The sequence below is a fragment of the Aplysia californica genome, unplaced genomic scaffold (genome assembly GCF_000002075.1).
Source record: "Aplysia californica isolate F4 #8 unplaced genomic scaffold, AplCal3.0 scaffold00414, whole genome shotgun sequence".
Taxonomy (NCBI): Eukaryota; Metazoa; Mollusca; class Gastropoda; order Aplysiida; family Aplysiidae; genus Aplysia; species Aplysia californica.
Window position 1 is genome coordinate 278792 of NW_004797684.1, and position 23843 is coordinate 302634.

The following is a 23843-nucleotide window of genomic DNA, read 5'->3' on the forward strand; positions in this document are numbered from 1 at the left end:
AGGTGGCTCATTTGTTTATGGTGGGCGTGGGTAAACTACAGCCCCAGGGCCAGATTCAGCCCACAGGCAGTTTGTCTGGTCTGCGAGTCACCTCAGAAATTGATAATAAATGTGACTGATCTGCGTGTGGTAAGTTTAGAATTAATTCAAAACAAAATTGGCTGTCTTTAAAATTAAAATTAAAAGTGTCCGACCCTGCTGGAAGCAATGGTATAATGCCAGTTTTAGTCTCTCACTCTTGAGAGTTTAGGTATTTCAACCGATTTCACACAATTTACCCCTAGTTTGGCCCACGAGATATTCAGAATTGCTTAATCAGGCCCGTTACTTGGACAGAGCGTAAAACTAATATGACATCTGGTTTCAGGACCCGGTGGGACGACTGGCCGTGATCCAACGTGGCCTTCTACTGTGCAAACACCACCTTGACGCCTTCCGACAGCGCTATGCTTACCACCTGCGCCGGTGGCAGCTGGCGGGAGCAGGCATCTCAAGCCATCAGCCCATGAGCAAACCACAGAGCATCACAATCTACCTGAAGACTGCTGATCTTTCTGAGGTTGGTGTTGGTAGTGCTCACATCTTTCGTGTTCTATTTGTATGTATGTCTATGCATCTATTTCAGTTTCTCTCCCTTACCTCTTTCCTTTTCACTCCTTCCCCTACAGCTCTCAACTTGTTCCGTCTTCTCTTTCTGTCCATTTTTTACTCAAAGAAACAAAATTACCTGCACTAAATGGCCGTTAAAGTGTCAATGCGTTGCTCTTTACTCATTCAAATGACCCTCATGACGCATCCCACTCAAACTTTGGGTTAGCCTAGACAGCAGGCATGGGTTGAAGTCGCCCACCTCCTAAATAATCTAAAGCATGTGGCTCATGGCCTAGCCCACGTCCCAAACTGTGTAAATTGCCCACCTCCTTCAAAGTCATCTAAATCTCTGCATTGGTTACCTAAAACACTGACATTCTTCACAATGATGATTCTCAATCAACCCCTCAGAGCCAGATAGAGATGCAGCAGAGCAGCCTGGTCTCCGAGCTGCGGGCCGAAGTGTCCCACTGGTGGGAGGAGCTGCAGAAGGCCCAGCCCAAACCGGCCCCGCAGAGCTCCAGCCCGGGCATCATGTCCCCTCTGCTGGGCTCCATGCTTGGGGAGGGCCCGCTGCGCATGATGTGCCTGGGCCAGGAGCTAACCGTGGATGTGGACGAGCGCACGCTGGCCGACCTGCACATGACGGACGGACAGGTGAGCTGTGCAATGTGGCGTGGCGTGGTGTAATGTGACAGGGGAAGTGGCTTTTGTTTATTTCATTTGTAAAAAGTTTGTGTCAGTATTTTTAAAATGTTATTTCAACTTGGCATGATGTACATCACTTTTGTTTACTTATTGCTTTTTGAAAGTGCTTATTTATTACGGGGCAGCCTGAGTGTAACTTTAGTTTCTTTCATTTTAGATTTATGAATCTGTTCATTTATTATTTTGTGCAACATGGCATCAGTGACACTTCAGTTTATTTTATTTTATTTTTTAAAAGAATTTGTAGATGTGTTGTTTAAAAAAAAATTCCATTGTGGCACGATAGATGCCAGCTTTGTTTCATTTATTTCTTTAAAACTTATTGATTTGTGCATAATTGTTATCATCATCATCATTATCATAGTATCTAATTGGAATCTAACTGGATGTGGAGAGCAGATGTTAATGCTACATAGTAATGCAAACATAGGCTGAAAAATAAGTTCACTTTTAATTAAGAAAAAAACCCAATTTACTTTCTCTCGAACCAAAATTCAAAATGCAGAAGGCAACTTTTATATATTGTCATGTATTTTCAGCATGTGTCTGTCTCAATCGGGGCCAACCGACAACAGCGTAAAAATGACGGATCTGTACCCTCGTCGTGTCTGCCCGTGCCCGACCGTCGCAAGTTGCCCATGAACCTGATGATCCAGGAGCCTCACTTTGACAATCTCTTTACGCTCCTGGGTCAGCTGAGTGATGTCAGCTCTCTTCTGGACAATGTGGTCAGTCAGTGTGTGCCTCACATGGATAACATCTCTCCTAATGATTTGCAATGTTAAGATTAGAAGGGGGTGTGGGTGGGGGGTTATGTTGAGTGGGCAAAGTCTCTCTTGGGTAATGTATTTATCACTTTCTTGTGAAAATGGACATTTTTTTTGGTCTAGGTTTTGAATGAACCTTATCCTGCGGTAAGCTTTTCCAATCCTTTCACATCAGACATTTTTCATTTTCATTTTAAAAATGGGGGCATTTTTAGAGACTACTTTTATTTCTTTTCCTTAGTCCATATTTTAGCTTAACTTATTCAGCTGAGAAAATTAATCTTGCATAAACTGTAACAAAAACGAACAAAAAAAAAAAAACACTTTCTCTCATTATACCATGGCTTCTTTTTTTGTGTTGCATAGTGTGTTAAACCAAACCGGTTTGTCCCTCTTTTTCTGCCAGGACAAGGAAAAGCGTGCGAGTGTTCAGGCTGAGGCCCGGCGTCTGTCACGGGACGTGTGGGAGCTGCTCATGGTGCTGCCCACCAATGAGAACTTGCTCAAGGGATTTATGAAGATCTCCAGTGACCAGGTGAGGGCATGGAAGTGAGCGTTTATCAAGATTAATTTGCCCTACTGTTTTTCAGTTTTTAAGACAGAAGGAAGTTTGGAGATCAAAACGGTTTGAGCCCGAAACCATTGATATATGTCCCCCATCCCAGCATGCGCACACACCACTCTCGCACACACATACATAACAACACCCCCCCCCCCCTTCCTTCAACTGTCTCTGTCTCTCTCCCTCCTTCACTCTCTCTCTCTCTCTCACTCTCACTCTCTCTTTCTGTCTCTCATATACATACACTCGGACGCACGTTCGCACCCACACACATACACATGCAGCTTACCCAACCACAACCACTACCTCAACCACCACCGCAACTAGTGCCACCACAAGCAAGCACAATCTTCATAAACATATCTCTACATCTCTTTTTCAGGTGACACCTGAGGAGCTGTGTCAGCTCCTACCCCCTGCCAGCCCTCACCGCCTCTATTACTCTCTTCAAATTGTGGAATTTCTTGCTCAAGGCACCAAGTTGGGACAAAGGCTTCCTGTGAGTTTTCTGCATTGTAATAGACTTTTGAAAGCAAAATTGTCTTCAACTTCTAAAATTAATAAAATTTAGGAAATGCAATTACAGTATGATATATTACAGACTACACCAGATTTTACAACTTTTACCAATACATCTAGCTTTGAGAATAAAATAAAAGAGAATGATTATAAAACATATTACATAAAGTCAAAACTTTTGATTGTAATTTTCTTAAAATATGACATTGGTAATGGCGGTGAAGACAATTTGGTTTTCATAGGTCGAAACATTCCCAGTTACTTTCTCTTAGTATGGCTGAGACTGTTATAGAGTGGGTAAAAGTTCAAATCATTCTCTTTAAGGCCGCAACCATATTAACGCCCGACATGGACGGTAAGACCAGACCGTCTTCGGGCACAAAAGAATGCGCACCGGCTCTTTAGTTATGGAAGGTAACAAAAACGGTTTCAGCTACCATACTGACGTCCTGCGTCGCCCCCGATCAGACTGTCTCCGATAAAACATGTTCTATGGAAGACGGTTTGTCGGGCGAGATGGGAGGTAATTTTAATGATGTTATCTTTGCGTAGTTGTGTCCCCTTTGCCGCCTCAATGACACTACACAGAATTCTAGCAGTTCTTGTCAGCTCTGCATATTATATCTCTAGCAGTTCATGCGATAGTATTCTTGGAAATTTCACTGTCTTCCAACAACAGTGGAAACAAATGATGAAATTCACCTAGTGTATCACGCTTTCTTTGGATGGGATGCACGGAAAATCTTCTTGTCTTGGTTTTCATTTCTTGTCGGCGTCTCAAAAGCAACAACAACAATAATTTTTTTCTGCTACCACATGCCATATTTGCAAGACGGCGGTGTCTGTCCGCAAAACTCCGGTGTTAATATGGTCGGCCGCATGCGACGGAAAACGGCGGGTCTGGTCTAACTGTCAGTGTTGGGCGTTAATATGGTTCTACCCTAACACTATCCACCCACGCAGTGCACAGAGCGGGTAACACTTATCCCAACGGACCAGGGTACAGATGCGGTACCTGCTATGTCACACCGTCGCCAGTCAGCGTCCCGTGGGGGAAAAGTACGGCTTCTTATTGTGTCCTGTTGGGGCAAAGTGTTAAAAGGAACTTTACAAATTCTGTTCTTGTATTTTTCTCTGGTACCACATTGTCTTTTCAAATAATATGAAGCATATACATACCAAGCAAATGTCAGTGCGGTTGAAGATCACAAAGAGATTGCTATTTTTAAACGCAAAGGTTTGGTGGCCATTACTTTGATGAAAGCTGCAGCCATGTAATGACTTGTAGGTTTCAGCGTATGTGTTTGCTATTATCATGGCGATGTAGTGACATATATAAGTTTATAGGTTTATATTTTTTCTGCCTCAATGTGGTAAGGTTGTGATGGTTTATGGTTTAAATGAATACATTATAGCTGCCTCATAGATGTTGTGTCTGGTAGAGTCATTTATAATGTGCATCAGGATGTAATGGCATGCAGGTTTATGTATTATGCATTTTCTTCCAGGTGCGCCAAGGGGCAGGAGATCCCAGTGATGAGAAAAAAACAGGCAGTGGTGGCAAGACTGCTTGGTGTGCCAAGGTGGGTATCCTTGGAGGTTCTTTGGTGATTTGGGGGGGGGGGGGGGCTGAAGGAAATTATGGCTTTGGGGGCAGCAGACTATGATGTGTGATGGTGTTTAGGGGGTGGTGGGTTGTGTTTGGGGCAAGGGGGCCAGTAGTGGAGGGGGGGGGGGGGAATGTGAAACAATGGTATTTAGATGGATGGCATAGATATGAGTCTAGATTGTGTCTGTTCAGGTGGTGGAAAAGTCCATTGTATTATGATAGCCTGTCAAGTTGAAATAACTAATGAAATACTTAATTTCCCAAGTCTAACTTGTCTGGTAATAAAATAGGTGCGAAGTTGACTGATTCCGTCAGTAACCCTGTTCAAGGTCAGTTACGACTTCATTTTGATAAGTTATTGATTGAGTCAAGTTGAGTGCCTTGCTTTTTTTTCTATCTGTCTTTTGGGTCTGTCAATTTGTCTTACTTTTTTACTGCACTTGGTGACTTATTGTGTTGATTGGCTTCTCTGTGCTTTTTTAAATGTTGAAGTCCTAATGTGAATGCAGAGTATTATTGGTCCAGAATGGTGAGATGCGATATTGATTTCTGTCTTTGCTTCCCTTGGGGCAATATTCCTCCTAATATATATTTTTTCTTCTCTATTTCATTCTTCTCTAAATGCACAGTTCATCGCCAAAGGAGGCCTGAGCCATCTAATGGATATCTTCATGAATGGTTCTCTTCAGTCCAAGGAAGGAAATGTATGGAGTCAGGTAAGTTGGAGCACGAGAATTTTTATCTATTAGGCCCCCTGCCTATTGTCTGTACCTTTTTTAAAATTTGAAGTGAACGGAAGAGGGAAGTCAAGAGAATAGAGAAAGATTTAGCCACAAAGAGGTGCAAGAGAAACCTGAAGAGATGCAAGATGATGCAACAAAGCTGATATTTTATGTGCTCTCACTGCATCCAGTATTCTCCAGTACTGGCTGACATAATCAGTTATGTGTACCATAGTCACAGGACATGTAATGTAGATCACAAACACTATTGTTTGATGTGATGCCAAATGTGATAGTATTGTCATGGGGATGATTTAGAAGAATCCATTAATTTGTTCTTGTTCTTTTGCATAAGGGGGAGGGGGGGGGGGCGTTAGTTCAAGACAGGTAAAGGCTGTGAGCATTTTTCTTTTTTTTTAGTTTTCCCGAGATCTCTTTTCTTCCCCAAACATATACAGAATGTTTTGAAATTGTGCCGTTTGTCGCACTGAAAGCTGTATTCTCCAGTACAGGCTGGCATAATTAACCATATGTGGCATAGTCACAGGACATGAAATGTTGATCAGTACAGTACCAGCGCTATTGTTTGATGTGACGTCATATCTGATAGCATTTTAATAGGGATTTTGCTTATTTAGAAGAATCCGTCAATTTCTCTTCTTTTTTTTTTTCTTTCCTTTTGTGTAAAAGGGGGTGGGGAGACCTGGTTATGATTTAAGAGAAATAGAGGCTGTAAGCATTGATATTTTTATTTTTCCAAACCTCCCATCCCTTCATTAAACATGTTCAGAATGTTTTGTGTTTGATGATTTGTTGGTTTGTTACACTGGAAGCTGTTTTCTTCCCGCTGTGAGTCAGTTCAATTTCTAAAAAGTTCAAACTGCATTGACAGGCATGCTTTTAATGAAATGAACAATTCATCAACATTGCTGAAATAGTTTCAGATAACTGACTTTAAAGGTTTCTGTGCTGGATGAATATTTAAGTAAAGTTCCTTCTTGTACTCAATCTTGTTTGATGTTGTTTGTCCAATGAATAAAGTGTGGGAGCTCTCGCGCCCTAGAGGTTAAGGTGTTGGCCTCTCATTCAAAGGTCCTGGGTTCGAATCCGGGTAACGACCGAAAAATTCTCTTCTCTAAAATTTTCTCCTCTCACCTCTTTTCCTGCTCTCTAGCAATGTTCTGTCGTCTGCTTTTGTCTCCTCTTTCTGTCCCACCCCCCTCACCTCCTTTCCCCCCTCCTCTGGGCTATTGACTCTTTCTGCAGCCTTTCTACTGCTACTCCTTTGCTCCTTCTTACTGCTGTCTTTCTGCCATACCCTTGATCTTCTGGTAGGAAAGATCTACACCTAGCCTTCTCGGACAAGGGTGAAAAATCTCGGAGGGCACGTGTGCAAGTTGCGTACGTTAAAGATCCCTTGGTGGTCTAAAATCGATAAGAGTAGGCTTCGGCCGCCGCCAGGGCAAAATTCAAAATTTCCTACCGACTGAAAATATTAGGTGTGTCCCGCGCGCTCATATGACCGTATGCAGTTGCGAGCTCCGTAAAACACCAAGAAAAAAAAAAGAATAAAGTGCCAAACGGTTGGTGAGCCCACTTTGTTGACGGTTTTTTGTAGCTTGAATTCTTGCACCACAGGTTCTTGTGTTTACACCGGACCCCGTTCTGAGAAATCATTTAGTATGGGATACAGCATGCCACATACTCAATAAAAGACTTCTTGAAGGGGAAAATTTGAAGTCTCATTTTGTTTTGTGGTGTTTGATTTTTGACTCGGTCCAAACGTTCAATTTATTTTCTTGTGGAGAATTAAGTTTCTCCCTGTCATTTTGTTGCTTATTTAGAAGAATCCGTCAATTTCTCTTCTTTTTTTTTTTTCTTTCCTTTTGTGTAAAGGGGGGTGGGGAGACCTGGTTATGATTTAAGAGAAATAGAGGCTGTAAGCATTGATATTTTTATTTTTCCAAACCTCCCATCCCTTCATTAAACATGCTGTTGAGTGGGAGGACAGGTATGTCTTGTCTTCTTTCCTGTCTGTCGGTCTGTCTGTCTTTCCCTGCTGTAAATGACTGTCATTGTGTTGATGTGTTTCTCTTTACTCGAACTCATAGCAAATTTGTTTGCATCCTTCTCAGTGGAACCAGGAGTGTTTGGGATATCTGCTACGGCTGATCTCCCAATTCTCTGTGGATGGGCCTGCGCAGAGTGAGACGGAGGCCAGTGGTTCAAGGCTACGGCGGCCAGTCAACAAAAAAAGCAGCTCTCTAGTCATATACACAATATCTCAGGTACGACAAGCTGGCTATTTTTCGGGTGGGCATGGTCATCATTGCTGGTTTCTTTAATGCGGACATTTTAGAGTACTTTTGTGGCGCGTTTAGGCAGTTTTGTATTCTCTCTCTCTCTTTCTCCTCCTCTCTCTCTTTTTTTCTCTCCCTTCCACTACCCTTCTCTTGCTCTCTCACTCCTGCCCTCCTGTCCTCTCTCCACACCCCCCCCCCTCTTTTTTTTTTTTTTCAAAGTCAACTTAAAGGAGGAAGATGTACTAATGGTATGGATATTTAAAGAAAACGAAGCAAGTTATTGTTTTCAACTCACAAAAAATTTAAAGTAAGGAAATAAATTGCCATTTAACAATGAACTGAAATTCTGCTTCTGATAAGGGATATAAATGTCTTTAAATGAAAAGCATCAACGTAGTAGACAGTTATGCATTAAAAGCAATTGCCTAGAATGAAGGATGAGGCCTTTCCATAAATCGAATATGTTATGTATGGATACAATTTAGATTATTTTGGAGGCAAGCTGCCTCAACCCTGCCTGTCAGAGTCAACCCTGGTTAGGTTGGAAACATGGCCCCATGATACAGGACTTTCAGTCTTCCGCAATTTTGCGGATTTCCGCAAATTAGCAGAATTCCGCAAATGGAAAAATGTCAGTGAAAATTCGTGAAAATTTTTTTTTTTTCAAAAATGGGAAATAAAAAATTTACGTTATTACCAATAGTCAACAATAGCCAACTCATACCGGAAGTGCTCTTTTATTTGAAAGTGTAGACAGTGTCTTTCACTTTCACTTTGTAAAGCTCAAGAAGCAGAGCACCAGCTATGTAAACAAGAGGAAGAAATGACGATTGTGGTTCAATAGATCTTGGGCCTGCCAAGAAAAGAAAACTCTAAAGAGAGTTTGATTTTTTTTACCAGGCTTGTTTATTTGTAAGTATTTTTGTGGATTTAAGTTGAATATAAGCTGTCAAGTTATTTAGATCTAGAATCTAGATCTAGATCAAGTCAAGCTGTTATACTATTTTTATAAGGATTCTACACCTTATGATGATTATGGTGTAAACCAACACAAGCAGAAAAAAGTTGAACATTGACTGTCAAGTTTTATAGATTTAGTTGTGGATGTACAGTATCAGTACAAGGGAGAAAGCATGGCTTTGGATTTGGAAATATATGGATTAACACAAGCAGAAAATTATGTAGGCCTATGCAAGGTATGGTTTTTTTCTCACTTATTTTCTTGTTAAATTTAGGCTTGAATAGCCAGAAATGGCATACTTAGGATGCCCTGAAACCAAAAATTCTCAAACATAAAGGGGACGCTGTCCCCCTTCAACCCCCTGACAGGGCTCTGCCCTGGACCCGAAAATCCTCGATATATGACATCAGCTGCTGGGAAAAGCTCTGAAGATAGGCCATGGACAAACAGTGGGTGGTTAGTGGGTGCTCTGGTGTGGTTTGCTCCTTCTTTCCTATCAAACATCTATTGTCCTATCTGATCTACCCTCTTTCTTTTTTGTGTTTGTTACTCTCTTGTAACACCTCTAATCTTCGCCACTTATATGACCTCATTTTGTTGCAAGTGCAGTAAAACACTTACTAAACTAAATGGACAGACACTTTCCACCTTTCTCTGTCCTGCGCTAGCCTCTTGATGTTATTCCATGTCTTCCCACTTTTCTGTACATAGATGGCAGTATGAGAAACTATTTTTGTTAATGGTCTGTGTTTGTTTTTCAGTCTGTGCTTGATTCGCTGGATGTCCAAGCAGTTGTGAAGATCCTAATGCAGATTTTATATGATGCAGCCATGCCAATGTGAGTACATATCTTGGATTAAAATTATTTTTTTTTTAACATGGTTTATAGTTGTCAGCTCTCCCAGTAGAGTCGCAAAGTATACTTGTATGCAGCAGTCGAGACTTATGTTGGTGATTTGCCTCTTAGATAGATGCAGCGAATGTCACTTATCTCTCGCATAAACCCACTTTAGAGGTTAAAATAGTGGAAAACAGGATGCTTGATGACTGACTTTGGATGCAGCTTTATTGAGTCAAGAAAAGATGTGCATCCGGTTTGAAAATGTCTCCTAATACTTTTGTTTATTTGGTTTTAGCGGAAAGTGATCTATAAATTGTGTTCTTTGTGAATGGTTCATGTTGTAATTATTCCTCTTTGTATGTATACATTTGTTTAGGTGTGTATGTGTCTGTCCGTATGGGGGGTGTGCATGTGCATTTTTGCTGTAAGCTCTGTTCTGTTCCTTTTAGATCACATTATTATATATTTTGTTCTGCATGTTTCCTGATTTTATGTCCAGCGACTTTTGAAATGGTTGGACCGAATTGTTTTTGCATGCGAGCTTGTTGATGAATAAGACTGCAGTTAGGCCTATTGTCCTTTTGACTGAATTTTGATGCTATTTTTCTCCACAGGGATTCTAATCAGTTGTACTGTGGGACTTGGGGTCGGGGAGAAGGTAAGTGTTGTATTTTATCCCTTCTCCTAGGTTCCATTGGACTTCTTGTTAAAAGCATCACTATTGGCCACATTCTCAGCCAATGATGGGAGGGCACCACTAGTAGATCCTACTTCTTTTCTTACCCTCAGTTGTTACTGTCAGTCTTGCTTTCTTTTTCCCAGAACCTTTCCTCTTTGAAGGTTAGGAGGGGGATTGGCACAGTTCTATCTTTACTGTTTTAAAAATGTATACTTCACTTGTCTAGAGGGGAGGGGGTAATTCTTTGACATTAGGGCTTATGGGAAATTATGCCAAAGCGTCCCAGAAAATGCAGGTTACAATGTGTCCAGGGAAAGGATTAATTTCATTTCATACTTGTATTTTGATGATTGAGGTTAATATAATTTTTGTGTATTTTGTATTTTGTTTTGTTTACATGTTTAATATATTTGTGGGTGTGTGTAACGTGTGTGTACTTGTTTGTGTGTAATGTATTTATGTGTTTGTTTTTTTCCCAGTTGTGCAGCACGCCATGTCCTTCCTGGTATCTCTGGCTTTCTCGTGCCCACAAGTGTTGGAGTACCTTTGTAGTGCGGACAACTTTCACTCTTGGCTCAAGCGATTAACCCTGGAAGCTCCTGAGGTACTTTTGTGTTTGTGAGTGTATGAGAGAGAGAGAGAGAGAAAAGAGAGAGAGAGAGAGAGAAAATATGGATCAATGTCAGTTTGTGGGCATGTTTGTTTGTATATGAGAGAAAGAGAGAGAGAGAGAGACATATAGCATATGGAAGGGTGTCTGTGCATGTGTGTATGAGAGAGACTTAACTCTTTAACCATGCAATTTAAAATCAAGTTTCCGCGTAATTCTCTCGTGTTTGTAGAAATATGACCCAACGTATTACGTTTTTAAAACCGCTTGTTTTGTGTCAAACTGGACAATAAAGCATTACCCAGACGTAGAATTCATTTATCTTTGACTTTCAGCTCAAACTAAAGGCTTATTGGCTCATACTTTTTTATATTTGGCCCGTACCATAATACAGTAATAACGTCGCATCGGACAGTGGTACCGTCCAGCCATGGTTACGGACCTCGACTACCAGACGCTGCCACTGTCCAGACATGGTTAAAGAGTTAAGAGATAGGGAGAGGGGAGGGGGAGAGAGACACAGAGAGAGAGAGAGAGAGATGGGAAGAGAGAGAGTAAATTAAATTATATGTATCAGAGTATATCTCTTTGAGGGGGGGGGTAGAGAGAAAGAGAGAGAGTTTGATGTGTGTTTGTTTATTTAAGGTTGTTTTTTTATTTGTACAATTTTTTGTCACAGTGTGTAAATTTTCTTGTAGACTCTATTTGTGTTCTCATATTTTTTTGCCATGTGTGTGTTCTTATTGGTTCACCTTTTATTGTAGAGTCTCTTTATTTGCTGTTTTTCATCAAAATTTCTTTTGTTCTCAGAGCATTTCCTTCGATGTTGCATTTTTGTTTTCTTGTGAACGTACTTGAAGGATCACCAAATGTGTTGGTCTTTATTTTGTTCATATCACTCTGTGCATTCTCTCTTCAAGGCCCACGTCCGCAAACAAGCGTGTTTGGGTTTGCACCGCCTGTGCTTGGGTCGCACGAGACAGGACAAGAAAGTCACCACTTTCTTGGGACCTGTCCTTGAGCAGCTGTTGACCTTCTTGTCCGACTCTGAACTTTTTAAACCCAAGAAATATGAGGTGAGTTTGGGGGAAATGTTTTTAAAAAAAAGACATTCTATTACATGACGTCAGAGTTGATTGAGCTTAAGAAATATGAGGTGAATTTATTGAAACATTAAAAAATTATTATTTTCATAAAGGGCATCAGAATTGCTTGAACCTAAAAATTCTAAGATGATTAAAAAACAGACAAAAACATGGATTGATGAGTAGACGGCATAAGAAATCTTTGAAATGAAGAAATGCGAGGTGGGTTATTTTAAAGCAAGTGTGAACTTAAGAAGTATTCAGTGAGTTTGGTGAAATACTTTTAAAAGCAAAAATATGAGATGGGTATTTTGAAATACTTTTTACCATAAGAAAGATTAGGTAAGTCTGGTGAAGTACTTTTAAACATATAAATGTATGATGAATTTAGTGAAATACATTTTCATACTTTTAAAGTAAGGTGAGTTTGGTAAAAAACAACTGGAGTAGCTTTGGGAGAAAGGAAAATAACCCAGAAACAGAATTATTAACGACTGTGTCTTTGAATAGATTATTCTTTGCTTGCCAAAAGGAGAAAGTAGTGTTTTGGCTGCATGGAGTCTGAGGATACTACTCACCATGGCTATTTTCCGTACCTTTTCCTGTTTTTGAGCCAAGTGTCTGACAATGGGTGGAATCCTATAATGTTTACCGTGCTCACTATTCTACTTTCTGACATTCTACTTTTAAAAGCTGAAATGTATGGTGTGCATGGCACGTCTTCAACAAGGGGTAGAGAAAGGATGGTTGTCATTAAAAAGGTAATATTCTAGTTGCAGTGGTGCAGGTGTTTTCAGTGTGAATTTTAGAATGTTAAAGTTCATCCATGTAGATGTTAAAGACCGTACGCCTTTTCGATTGAGAAACAACCTGCTGGTGACTCCTGCTAAGAGGTCATGCGAAAGAAGAACGAGAATGGTGGATGAAAGGGAAGGAAGAAGACAAATAGTTGTAAGCAAAATAAGAAGGATGGTTGTTGTAAAAAGGAATGAAGAAAAATGGTTGTTGTCAGTGAAAGAAGAAGGAGAATGGTCTTTGTATGTGAAAGGAAAAGAAAGGTCTTTGTCCGAGGTAAATATATGTGTTATTTGTTTGTTTTTTTCTGTTGCAGATGGATTATACAAGGGAAGAGAAGGAGATTTATGGTGCTGGATGTCACGACTATTTCATCTTTATACGCATGTGTCTGGATGAGCTGGATGCTCAGCAGGTTGTTGTATTTTTGGTTTGGTTTTTGTTTTATTAATTGTTGTTGGGGGATATTTTTTGTTTGTTTGTTTGTTATTTCTGTTTCTGCTATTGATGTTGTGGTTGTTGCTCTGTGCTTGTTATTGTTGTTGTAGTGTGGGTGGTTGGTGGGCATAACTGGAAGATACTACTTTTTTTTTCCTCTCCCGCTTTTGCTCTGTCTGCCTGTCTGCCTTGCTCTTTCCTCACTCTAAATGAGCATTATCATGTCAATGGGTTTCTTTCTACTCAACCAAGCTGTCACCCCGTGGGCCGGTGCCACTGACTGAAGTGTCTTTAGGCCATTCCCAAAGTGGGGACATTTCTCGTCCTAATGCACAGTAGAATTGTAAATGGGCTGATCCAACAATGTCATGCTCATAACTGTGCCTGAACTACAACAGGGAACTGCTGCTTTTTCTTTCCTAATCCTTACTTTCGTCATTTTCCTCTACTTCTTTTGTATGTTTGTCACACTCTTATGACCCGCTATTTCCCGGGTGCCTTGATAGTCGAAGCGGACTGTGCTGTTGAAGCTAGAGAGGTGAGCAGAGTAAGTCTGATTCCCTGTAAGAACTTCTCTGTTGACATTCACCCCTTGGCGCTCATATGACCTTATTCAGTTGCGAGCGCCGTAAAACCTGTTCTAAAACAAACAAACAAACAAGCTATGAATTGTTGTTGTGATCAGTTCAGCAGCTCAGGGGCTCCCACTGTCCTGCCCTATGTCAAACACTAGTGGGTACAGGTGATGTGTAGTTGTGTTCATATGGCATGTATTCTTGTACACAGTATTTTCGCTGTCAGGCTGCTGGAGGAATAAGTTGTCTCTGGGTGGTTGGCGGGTGCTCTGGTGTGGTTTGCTCCTTCTTTCCTATCGAACATCTATCGTCCTTATCTCTCCTCCTTTTTTGTGTATGTTACTCTCTTGTAACACCTCTAATCTTCGGCATTTATATGACCTTATTGTGTTGCAAGTGCCGTAAAACTCTTACTAAAATTTTAAAAAAATTAAGTTGTCTCTTTAGATGTCTGGGAGAGCAGTAGTGGAACTGATGATTGCTCAATAGTCTCCTCCTGGTGTTCCCCTTTCAGTGAGGCACATATGGCTGGCCAGTAGGCAGTTACTGTTGCTACTGTTAAAGGGGCATGTAAATCTGTGTTTACACAAACAGTATACTGATCAGTGTCCTAATGAAAAGTGAAATCCATTTCTACAGACCTTCTATAAAATTCTCTTGATTCTCTCTGGGTTTGATATCTACACACTGAGAGTTACTAATTTCTTCAGAGGAAATGCTGATGCACAAGATTCCTTACCTTTTTCTCGGTTATGGAAGAAGAGGTAGACAACTTGTTCTTTTGCTGTTTTGACACTCTGGAAATTTAGATTTACCTGCTTTGTTCTCAAATCTCTGACAAAACTTCAACGTTCATCTACTTTAGTTCTTTTTCCCATTTCTATATGTTTTTTTTTTCTCTTAAGATTGGGTAATATTTTCGAACGAATTTAAATAATACTTGGCAGTTTTCTCAACAGTGTTTCTCTGTCACTGGGATATTCCTGGTCGTGATCTGTATTCATAATCCTCCTTTTGTCTGAAAAATTGTTTTTTTTTTATTTGGGGTTTTACGGCGCTCGCAACTGCATAAGGTCATATGAGCGCACGAAACACAAGTTAATTTTATTCGCAGTTCACTTTACGGCTGGGTACGGGTCAGTGGTTTTGTGTGAAATGAGGTTCAAGGTTAGAAGCCTACTTTAGGTGCATGTCTTATATTTAGAAGCCTACTTTAAGTGCATGTCTTATATCTGAAATTAAAAAAGAAATTTTTAGGACCTCATGTGTTATATTCTTTTTCTTTTTTTTTCTCAGACCAATATCAACATGGACACTCTTTTGAAACAAGTGACGGATGATGTCCTGAATCGTCCATTTTACGAAACTCACAAAGGCTTTGAAGAGGATGAGGGGTTGCTAGGATTGCTGAATGTAGCCACAGCTATTTATAGACACAAGCCTCCATTTTTTCTTCAAGAGGAAAATACGGTAAGAGATGATGGGTTACGTCATGTTTTTATTTAAATCTTCAGTTTGAACTATATTTTTGCTACCTTTTTTTTTTCATGTATGGCACTCTTGTATTTGTTCTGAATAAATGTATTAGATTTATGATTTTTGTTCAATCTTTCAAATACTTTACTCTTCATTCTTGTAAATGAAAGGCCTGAAGCCTTTGGAGTGAGTGAAACGTCTTCCAGGATGTCTTGTTTTTAATGTTTTGCATACCACATTTTACTTCTCTGACTGGGAAAGATTTGTCCTGTCAGCAATTCAGAGTCAGTTTTTGATGTTTTCTATTTTTCAAAGTAGTTTAATGATATGGTTTTTTCCCCTCTGATGGTCAGAATGCTTGTATCTTCTTGAAATATAGAGCATAAAAGGACCTTGTATCTTTCAAAATTTAGTGTTATTTTTTAACATTTTGAGCTGTTTTTGCAGAATGGCTGAAAGCATGTTTAGATCTCATGTCCATTTTATTTTTCTCTGCAGCGCTTCCTGGACGCCTTGTTTGACTTCCTCTTCCTGGTGCCTAGCCCTCGCTCTCCACACTTGCCAAAGTGCAAAAGTCAGAAGACGCGGCAAGCAGCCTACGACCTGATTGCAGAGATGTGTAGTGGCAACATGAAACATTATTCCCTGGCTGTGGACAAGTTCATGAAACAGAACACTAGAGGTACATGCTTGTTTTCAAAGATTTTTTAAAGTTAGGAACTGTGGACTCCTGCATTGGGAAAGTTATGTTAAAAAGTGGTTTAACCGTTTCTTGTGCAACTCAGCCAGAGGTGTCCGGATCAAAAGAAAGCACGAGTGGTCTACCTTATCAGAACTGGCCTCCCAAGTTTTCCTCAACTGTAGACATGGGTATGATAAAAGTTGATCTCTGATATTGGGCTGCAGCCCCAAGTTTATTTTTAGAAAGAAAAAGATGTGTCAAGTGATTTGCTGCTAGCCCAACACTAAATGGCTGTAATTATGTTAATGTTGTTCCATTTACTCAAGCAAAAAATGTGGGTGGGTGATGGGTGCTTCAGTATGTAGGCTGGTTTGCTTCCTCTTTCCTATCAAACATCTATTGTCCTTATCTATCCTTTTTTGTGTTTGTTTCCCTCTTGTGAAACCTTCAGCACTTTTATGACCTTTTTGTACTTTAATGCCATAAAACACTTACGAAAATAAAACGCAAACAAACTAAACAAACAATGACTTGTGCCCTGTATTCTCAGAGGCCCATGCGCCCTACCCCTGGGAGTACTGGCCCCAAGAGGATGGCCGGGCCAAGTGTGGCTACGTGGGCCTCACCAACCTGGGAGCCACGTGTTACATGGCCACGGCCGTACAGCAGCTGTTCATGATCCCGAGGCTGCGACAGTCTGTGCTGCACTTCCAGGTTTGGTGATATATTATTATTATTATAATAATTTTTATTATTATTATTATTGTTATTAATGTCATTATAATAATAACTATTATTATTGTTTTTATTACCAGTATTATTGTTATTATTATTATTGTCGTTGTTGTTATTTATTATCATCATTAAGTTACCTGTACTGTGACCCTCAAGGTTCAACATTTAGCCCAATGCCAATTGATCACTGAGTTTTTGTCATTCTTGTGAATGATTTTAGCTGGGTTTCAATTCAACGTGATCTGAGTTTTTGTCATTCTTGTGAATGATCTTTGCAGGGTTTCAATGCTACATGATCTGAGTAAAACTATGCCTTCTGTCATTGTTGTAGATGGAATTTTTTGCTCCTGAGCTATCCTCAACACATAAACAAGGTACAGTTAGCTCATGAAAGACAATTTCTTTTCATCTTTTCTCACTTTTACTTCCAGGTCAATGACAACCGTCCACATGCGGCCATGATGATGGAGCTACAGCGCATGTTTGCTTACTTACAGGTACCCGTTTATTTTTGTACTGGAGGCTGTCTTGTCTTTTCCATCCCCATGTCAGGCAGTTAGTTCAATGCCCCTTTTGCAAGGGGCTAAAAAAGAATGAAAATATGTGAATGTGTGTTATAACTTTTTAAGTATTTGTGGTTAGATTAAGGTGTTTTGTTGTGAAGTTTATCAATGTCCCTGAGCCAATAAATGAGTGACTGGATTTGGAGAATAAACCAGATTTTTAAAACAAATTTCATTTGGTATTTATTAGTTTATTAATTCATTTCTTTGGGTGGTGGCTAGCCTGCTATATTGTTCTGTCCGTCTCGTTTTTTTTGCCCCTTGCTGTATATGACAATCGTTGAGTTAGTATGCTTCTCTTTACATTGGTTTATTATTAATTTCATAATTCTTTTATTCGTTCTTCATTTCATTCCTCTCTTTTTCCCCCTACTGCAGGAGAGTGAGCGTCGGGCCTACAACCCGAAGAGCTTCTGTAAGACATACATGATGGACCGGTGTCCCCTCAACACAGGAGAACAGAAGGACATGCAGGAGTTCTTCACTGACATCATCACCAAGCTGGAGGAAACCTCTGGTCAGATGGTCAGTGCACATGCTCTCTCGAGATTAATATGTCAGCGGCCTTTGGCATAAATCATCCATCTCCCTCCAAATTTTCGTTTGATCTTTTTATGCTTTAAGTATCAAGGAAATCTGATTTTACACAAGGTCTTTTAGTTTATATTGCAGCCATCAGACCAGTATAAATGTGCCAAACAGTCATGTGATCAAATCATCTATGTTCATTTGCCAGATTTGAGAAAATCTGTTTATTCCTATGCCTGTAAAAAGTATGTCTTCAGACTTGGATGGTTTGTGCCAGAGGCCATGGATGTATATAATGAAACTGTTGTTCTTGTTGTTGGTCCAGCTGCAAGCAAGCTTTCACCTTTCACCTCTGCTGTTGTAAAGTGTAATCTATAAGTGGGGCACAGGTGTCTTTAAATCTAGTGGCATGCACTTTTTTATTTTTAAATTTTAATATGTGTCCCAAACATGGACCAAACTAGCATGCACAGAGTTTTTGGGCTGTGACGTTTTTATTGATTTTTGAAACTGCAGATAGATAGATAGCATTTGTATAGCGCAAATCCCCGCTCAACAGCAATCTCTATGCGCTTCACAATCTATACTATTACCCTAGCAGACCTGAGAGCATTCTGAAACAACCTCAACTTCCTGGGAAGCATACAGTGCAAGCGGCCATTTATAGGCGCTAAAACACTAACATATTGACAAGATCTTTCGCTGTCTATAGCCAGGTACCTATTCCTTCCAGGGTGAAGTGAGGAAAATTCTCGTAAAGAACGTCGCGCCCACTGCTCGAACCCCCAAACCCACAATCTCAAGATTACGAGACCGGTAGCCTAACCTCTAGGCCACCGGCGCCACAGATAGTTGTCATTACAAGCTATTATACATACTGATGGAAGTAAGGGCTTCAGCCAATGGTTTATTCACCATAAAAGCTGGGTTAGTTGGATTAGGAGTAAGAATAAAGAATTGACAGAGATGATGCATTTTTATGGAGTGTTCGATTTGTTAACTAAGTTTCTCTTTATGTGAAATTCAAGCAAAGTGCATAATAGATATGAAAACCCATTCACGGCAGCTTTATAAAAAAGGCAAAGGATTTCATGAACTGATCAGAAATTGTGCTACTGATGAAACCTTGGAACTGATGTCTTTTAATTCTTGCTATGTTAGGATTTTTATCTTTTGTGTTCTTTTCAGGATAGGGAATATATATAATTTTTTTCTCCACAGAAAATGGTCATTAAGGAAATGTTTGGAGGGGAGACCACGAACAATGTTGTGTCTTTGGTGAGTAGTACTACTGATAGTGCTATGATGAGTGTGCAGTTTGTGAGGTGTATTATACTAGTTTGTTTGGACAATGATTTGTGTACATGCCAAGTGTATTTGTAAGTTCCACATCAGGTACCAAAAGAGTTAAGCTGATGATATCACTTGAGCTGCCAAGCAAGGATAAACATATGTGTCGGCCACAACTATATATTTTTAACTTTAAAGCTAGCAATCCTCACATTCCTAAAATAGAAAAAAAAATTATATGAATAGTTTTAAGAAATTGATTATAAGTGTGTACGTATGTTCGTATGCTAGTCTTTGTTGTGGTTATGTATTATTCATTTGTGTTTGGAGACAAGTGGTGAGAGGGTAATTGTGATCGGTCTTACCTCTTTTCTTTTTCTTCTGTTTCGTTTTGATTTTCTGCCTGTGTCTGAGGTGGAGTGGAAAGGTTCTTCACTACAGTAGAAGGCATGACTCTGATTCGTAAGAAGGGAATTATTGTGTGTCTGCTGGGATGCTGTATCCCACTTAACCCATGCCAACTTGAACTTAATTACAGTGAAAAAATCATGAAATTTGAAATGGTATATGAAAATTATATTTAGAAAATGGACTTCACTCTTAATTTTAGAAAAATATGTGATGGATCCATTTCTAGAAAGCAAGGTCTAGTCTAGTAGAGAATACCGGCTTATGGTCCATCAAGATTAACTTTTTCAGAATATTGTTTTCTTAATTTAATGTGCCAAATATGACACATGCGGTCGTTGAGGGTTTACCCATGGATTGGCTCTGGCAGGGAAGGTCAAAGCAATAAACCTGCAAAATAATTCTATAATTTAAAATTGATTTGATGTGGGGTTAAAACATTTACAACCTTTAAAATGCTTTTGATTATCCCCACTTTAGAATGGAAGTATTTATGTTTGGTGAGGTTAGTCTGTAACAGAAACTTAACCTGTGACACAAAAATTACTGTTCAATTACAGGACTGTAATCATGTGAGCCGGACGTTTGAAGAGTTTTACACAGTGCGGTGTGGTGTGGCCCACATGAAGGATTTGTATGTGAGTACATAATGTATCTCTTGCTGGATGTAAAATCTCAAGAGTGAAATAAAGTCACAGTGATTGTTGATAGATTATGTTCCTTTTTCTGTTTAATATAAGTCCATGAAAAAAAAAAAGTTTGAATGGTTGTTTTCTATACCATTCTAAAATTTTAGAAAGGTTGTGTAAACTTTTACATCAATTTTTTCCATCACTTTTTTTTTTATTAGTGGTTTCTCATTACTCTCAAAAAAATGTTGAAAAGAAAAGACATACAATGTGTTTTCAAGTTGAACACACCTACACTGTCTTTACTACCAGAATATTATATGTCAGTCTTAAATACACAGTCTGTTCTTACTTCAGATGTCTCTGATGATCTTGACTGCGGATGGTTGGAGGGCACCACTTGTAGATTCTATTTCTTTTCTTTCCCTCTGTTTGTTTCTGTCGCTCTTGTATTGGGTCTTTCTTTTTTTTTTTTAACACACATGGTTGGAAGGCTTTACTCGCAGGTCCCGTTTCTTTATTTTTCCTCTGTTATTTCTGTCTATCTGTTTTCCTTTTTCCCCAGCACTAAATGCCCATTATTGTGCTGATATGGTTCTTTTTACTCAAACAGCCTTTTCTTCGCATTATGTGACCATGTATGTGTCGATGTGCTTCTGTTAACAGAAACAAAGACAAGCTAGCTCTGGACTGATTTGAGAATTTTCCTGATGTGTTGTGATCTTTTATTCAGGAATCCCTGGATGAAGTAACTGTGAAGGACATGCTGGAAGGAGACAACATGTACACATGCTCACATTGCCACAAGAAAGTCAGGGCTGAGAAGAGGTACGCATGGAGATTCTTTCTGTCTTCTGGAAATTGTAAATATACCGTACTTGTTAGTTTTACAGCTTCACTTATGTCAGGAACTAGTGACATGGTATGAGTTAAACGCCTCTGTAAATACTGTAAAGTCATTAAAGAGCTTGGCCTTAGATGTTAAATAATTCTTCATATGGTTAGATTGAATAGAGTGGAGAGCCTTGAACATTCTCTACGCTGCTACCTAGGCTCAAGAATGCCCCATTGGGGATTAGAACCAGGGAAATCTGCTGTGTAGTTTAGTATGGCATCAACTAAATTATTGACTTACAGAGAGAAGTCGTGAGAAGAAATTTTCTTGTCCCTACTAGTATCACTGTTGGATATAAAATAACAAAAGAAATTAACCCTTTCATAAAAGAACTTCTTTAGATGTAGTTGTCTTTATTAGTTATTCCATATTGCAGTACAAAAATAAATCTTTAAAGAATATGAAACAGGAAAACATTGAAAATACAATAAAACCGGTACCAAGAGATTTTATATGACTCTTAAAAATAAAAGAGACTTATTTGCTCTAGGGTGGTATCCACGTCAAGGGTGGGTGTAAAACTAAAAGTGTCTTTCGGGTGTGTTGGGGAAGGGGTCAAAGAGTGCATAACTGATTGGGTGACATGTAACGTCTCTCTCTCTGTCTTTCTCTGCAGGACATGTTTCCGCAAGTTGCCTCGCATCCTGTGCTTCAACACGCTGCGCTACTCCTTCAACATGCTGACCATGATGAAGGAAAAAGTCAACACGCACTTCTCCTTCCCAGACGCACTGGACATGTCTCGGTACATGGAGCATAACCTCATTGGCAAAGACAAAATCAAAGGTTTGTTATGAATGCTCTTACAAGTGACATTTCATTTGAAAGGAGGGAGGGGGTGGGCTGGACTGATCTTTTAAAATGCTATCAAAATTGTTATATGTGGCATTTATATTTACCTGCTTATCCTTTTTATTTTGCCTCTTTTATATTTTATTATTGTTCCTGTTGTTAATTTTGCTGCTCTGCTTTCTGTTCTGCTTGTTGTTTCAGTCTTCTAATTACTATTTTTGAATTATTTATGGGGGGGAGAGGAGGGGGAAAGTGAACAAACAAATACATTCACTGCTCACCAGCAAAAGGTTTCACCCTCTGTAATAGTGAAGCAACATGTGTTTATTACAGAGCCCAGATATACATGTGTGTGATGCTTATTTTGTTTGTATTGTCTCTACGTTATTTCAAGTTTTTTTGTTTTTTTTGGTAAGTGTTTTACGGCTCTCGCAACTGCATAAGGTCATATGAGCGCATGGGACACATTAAACTTTTTTCAGTTTGAAGGAAATTTTGAATTTTGCCCGCGTGGCGGCGGAAGCCTATTCTTATCTGTTTTGGACCACCAGGGTCTTTGACGTACCTTAAAGACCCTGGTGGTCCAAAATAGATAAGAATAGACTTCAGAGATTTTTGCCTTTATCCAAGAAGGCTAGGCGTTAGATCTAACCTGACATAAGATCAGAAGTGTGGCTGAATGACAGCAGTAAGAAGAAAACGTAAGAGTAGAAAAGCTGCAGAAAGAGTCGGGAGCCCAGAGGAGGAGGCAAAGGAGGTGAGGGAATCGGGGCAGAAAGTGGAGACGAAAGCAGACGACAGAACATTGTTAGAGAGTAGGAAAGGATGTGAAAGGAGAAAATCTTTAGAGGAGAACATTTTCTGTTGATTTCAACAGTTTCCTTTTTTCTTCTTTGCTGAGCTTTCGAAGTGACCTACCTGTGCTGGATGGTTTGTCAGAATGGGCATATTTTTGTTTGATGGGCTTGTCTCTAACTTTAATTTGCATTTGACACTGAAATTATCGTTGAGTTACAGGATTGCAATCATTTGATGCTTAATATGGGGGATGGAGGGGGGGGGGGGATGAAGGGGAATAAATCTCATGGAGGGGGAATTTAGAAATAATGTAAAGATTGTTGTGTTTAGTGACGAGTTAAACACATTATCAAATAAGGAAAAAAATAATGTCTTTTTATTGGGATAGATGCTGAGGGAGAGGCTGCAGCGTCACCGGAGGAACAGAGCTATGAGTATCGGTTGATTGGTGTCACGGTTCACGTTGGAAGTGCCGAGGGAGGACACTACTACAACCTCATCAAGGATACACAGTCCAACAAGTGGTGAGTCTCTCTATGTATCTGCTGCTGCTGCTTCACCTTCTGCCCCATCTCCTCTTGCTCCCCCCTCTTCCCCTCCTCCTCTTCTTGCTTCCCCCTTTTCCTCATCCAATTGTCAGATCTGACTAAAACAAGACATCGGCTACCATGGTTCGCCTCAAATTTTTCTGATCAGATGCTCTGAAAAAAACTTACCTGTCACAATCCTCATTGGTAGTGTAGTGTTTGGGGAGGAAGGGGTGAGGGGTGAGGGAGGGAGGGGTGAGGGAGAGAGGCAGGAAGTGGTCAGTTCGGGAGAAAAAAAACGTTTTCTTTATGTAAGAGTTTTACTGCACTTGCAAAACAATAATGTCATACAATGTATAAGTTCCGAAGATTAGATGTGTTACAAAAGAGTAACAAACACGAAAAAAGGGGGAGAGGTCAGAACTATAGATGTTTGATAAGAAAGAAAGAGCAAATCTCATTAGAGCACCCACTAACCTCCATAATAGGAGGAAAGAGTGGGGGAAAGAGGGAGGGAGGACAGAAGAGGAGAAAAGAGGAAGGGGTTGTACAGTGAGGGCGATGAGTGTGCAGGTGGGGGTGGAGGAGGAGATGAGGAAGGGAAGGAGGGATTGGATGATGGGCAGCGAGGGAAGGAGGGACTGCTGGGACGGCAGAAGATAATCGGAGACGTCTCCGGCGAGCACCCAGGAACTATTTGGAGATACACTCCCGCACACAGATGTACTGTTTTGGGTGGTCAAGCGGCTGTATGT

The 23843-nt window shown here is 40.0% G+C and overlaps 1 protein-coding gene across 1 annotated transcript in view; it reads left to right on the plus strand.

Moving 5' to 3' along the window:
* Window positions 1-23843, plus strand: part of LOC101856116 (ubiquitin carboxyl-terminal hydrolase 34) — a gene marked incomplete in the record, with an annotated part of 111448 nt that overhangs the window by 48594 nt on the left and 39011 nt on the right. The window contains 23 exon segments of the mRNA XM_013085855.1: window positions 368-559; window positions 1003-1248; window positions 1839-2027; window positions 2473-2601; window positions 3011-3127; window positions 4656-4730; window positions 5386-5472; window positions 7614-7766; window positions 9504-9580; window positions 10198-10241; window positions 10742-10866; window positions 11793-11948; window positions 13069-13167; window positions 15062-15235; window positions 15740-15923; window positions 16474-16637; window positions 17090-17155; window positions 17600-17746; window positions 18971-19027; window positions 20008-20085; window positions 20810-20904; window positions 21588-21757; window positions 22950-23085. Coding sequence (XP_012941309.1) covers window positions 368-559; window positions 1003-1248; window positions 1839-2027; window positions 2473-2601; window positions 3011-3127; window positions 4656-4730; window positions 5386-5472; window positions 7614-7766; window positions 9504-9580; window positions 10198-10241; window positions 10742-10866; window positions 11793-11948; window positions 13069-13167; window positions 15062-15235; window positions 15740-15923; window positions 16474-16637; window positions 17090-17155; window positions 17600-17746; window positions 18971-19027; window positions 20008-20085; window positions 20810-20904; window positions 21588-21757; window positions 22950-23085 — 2960 coding nt within the window.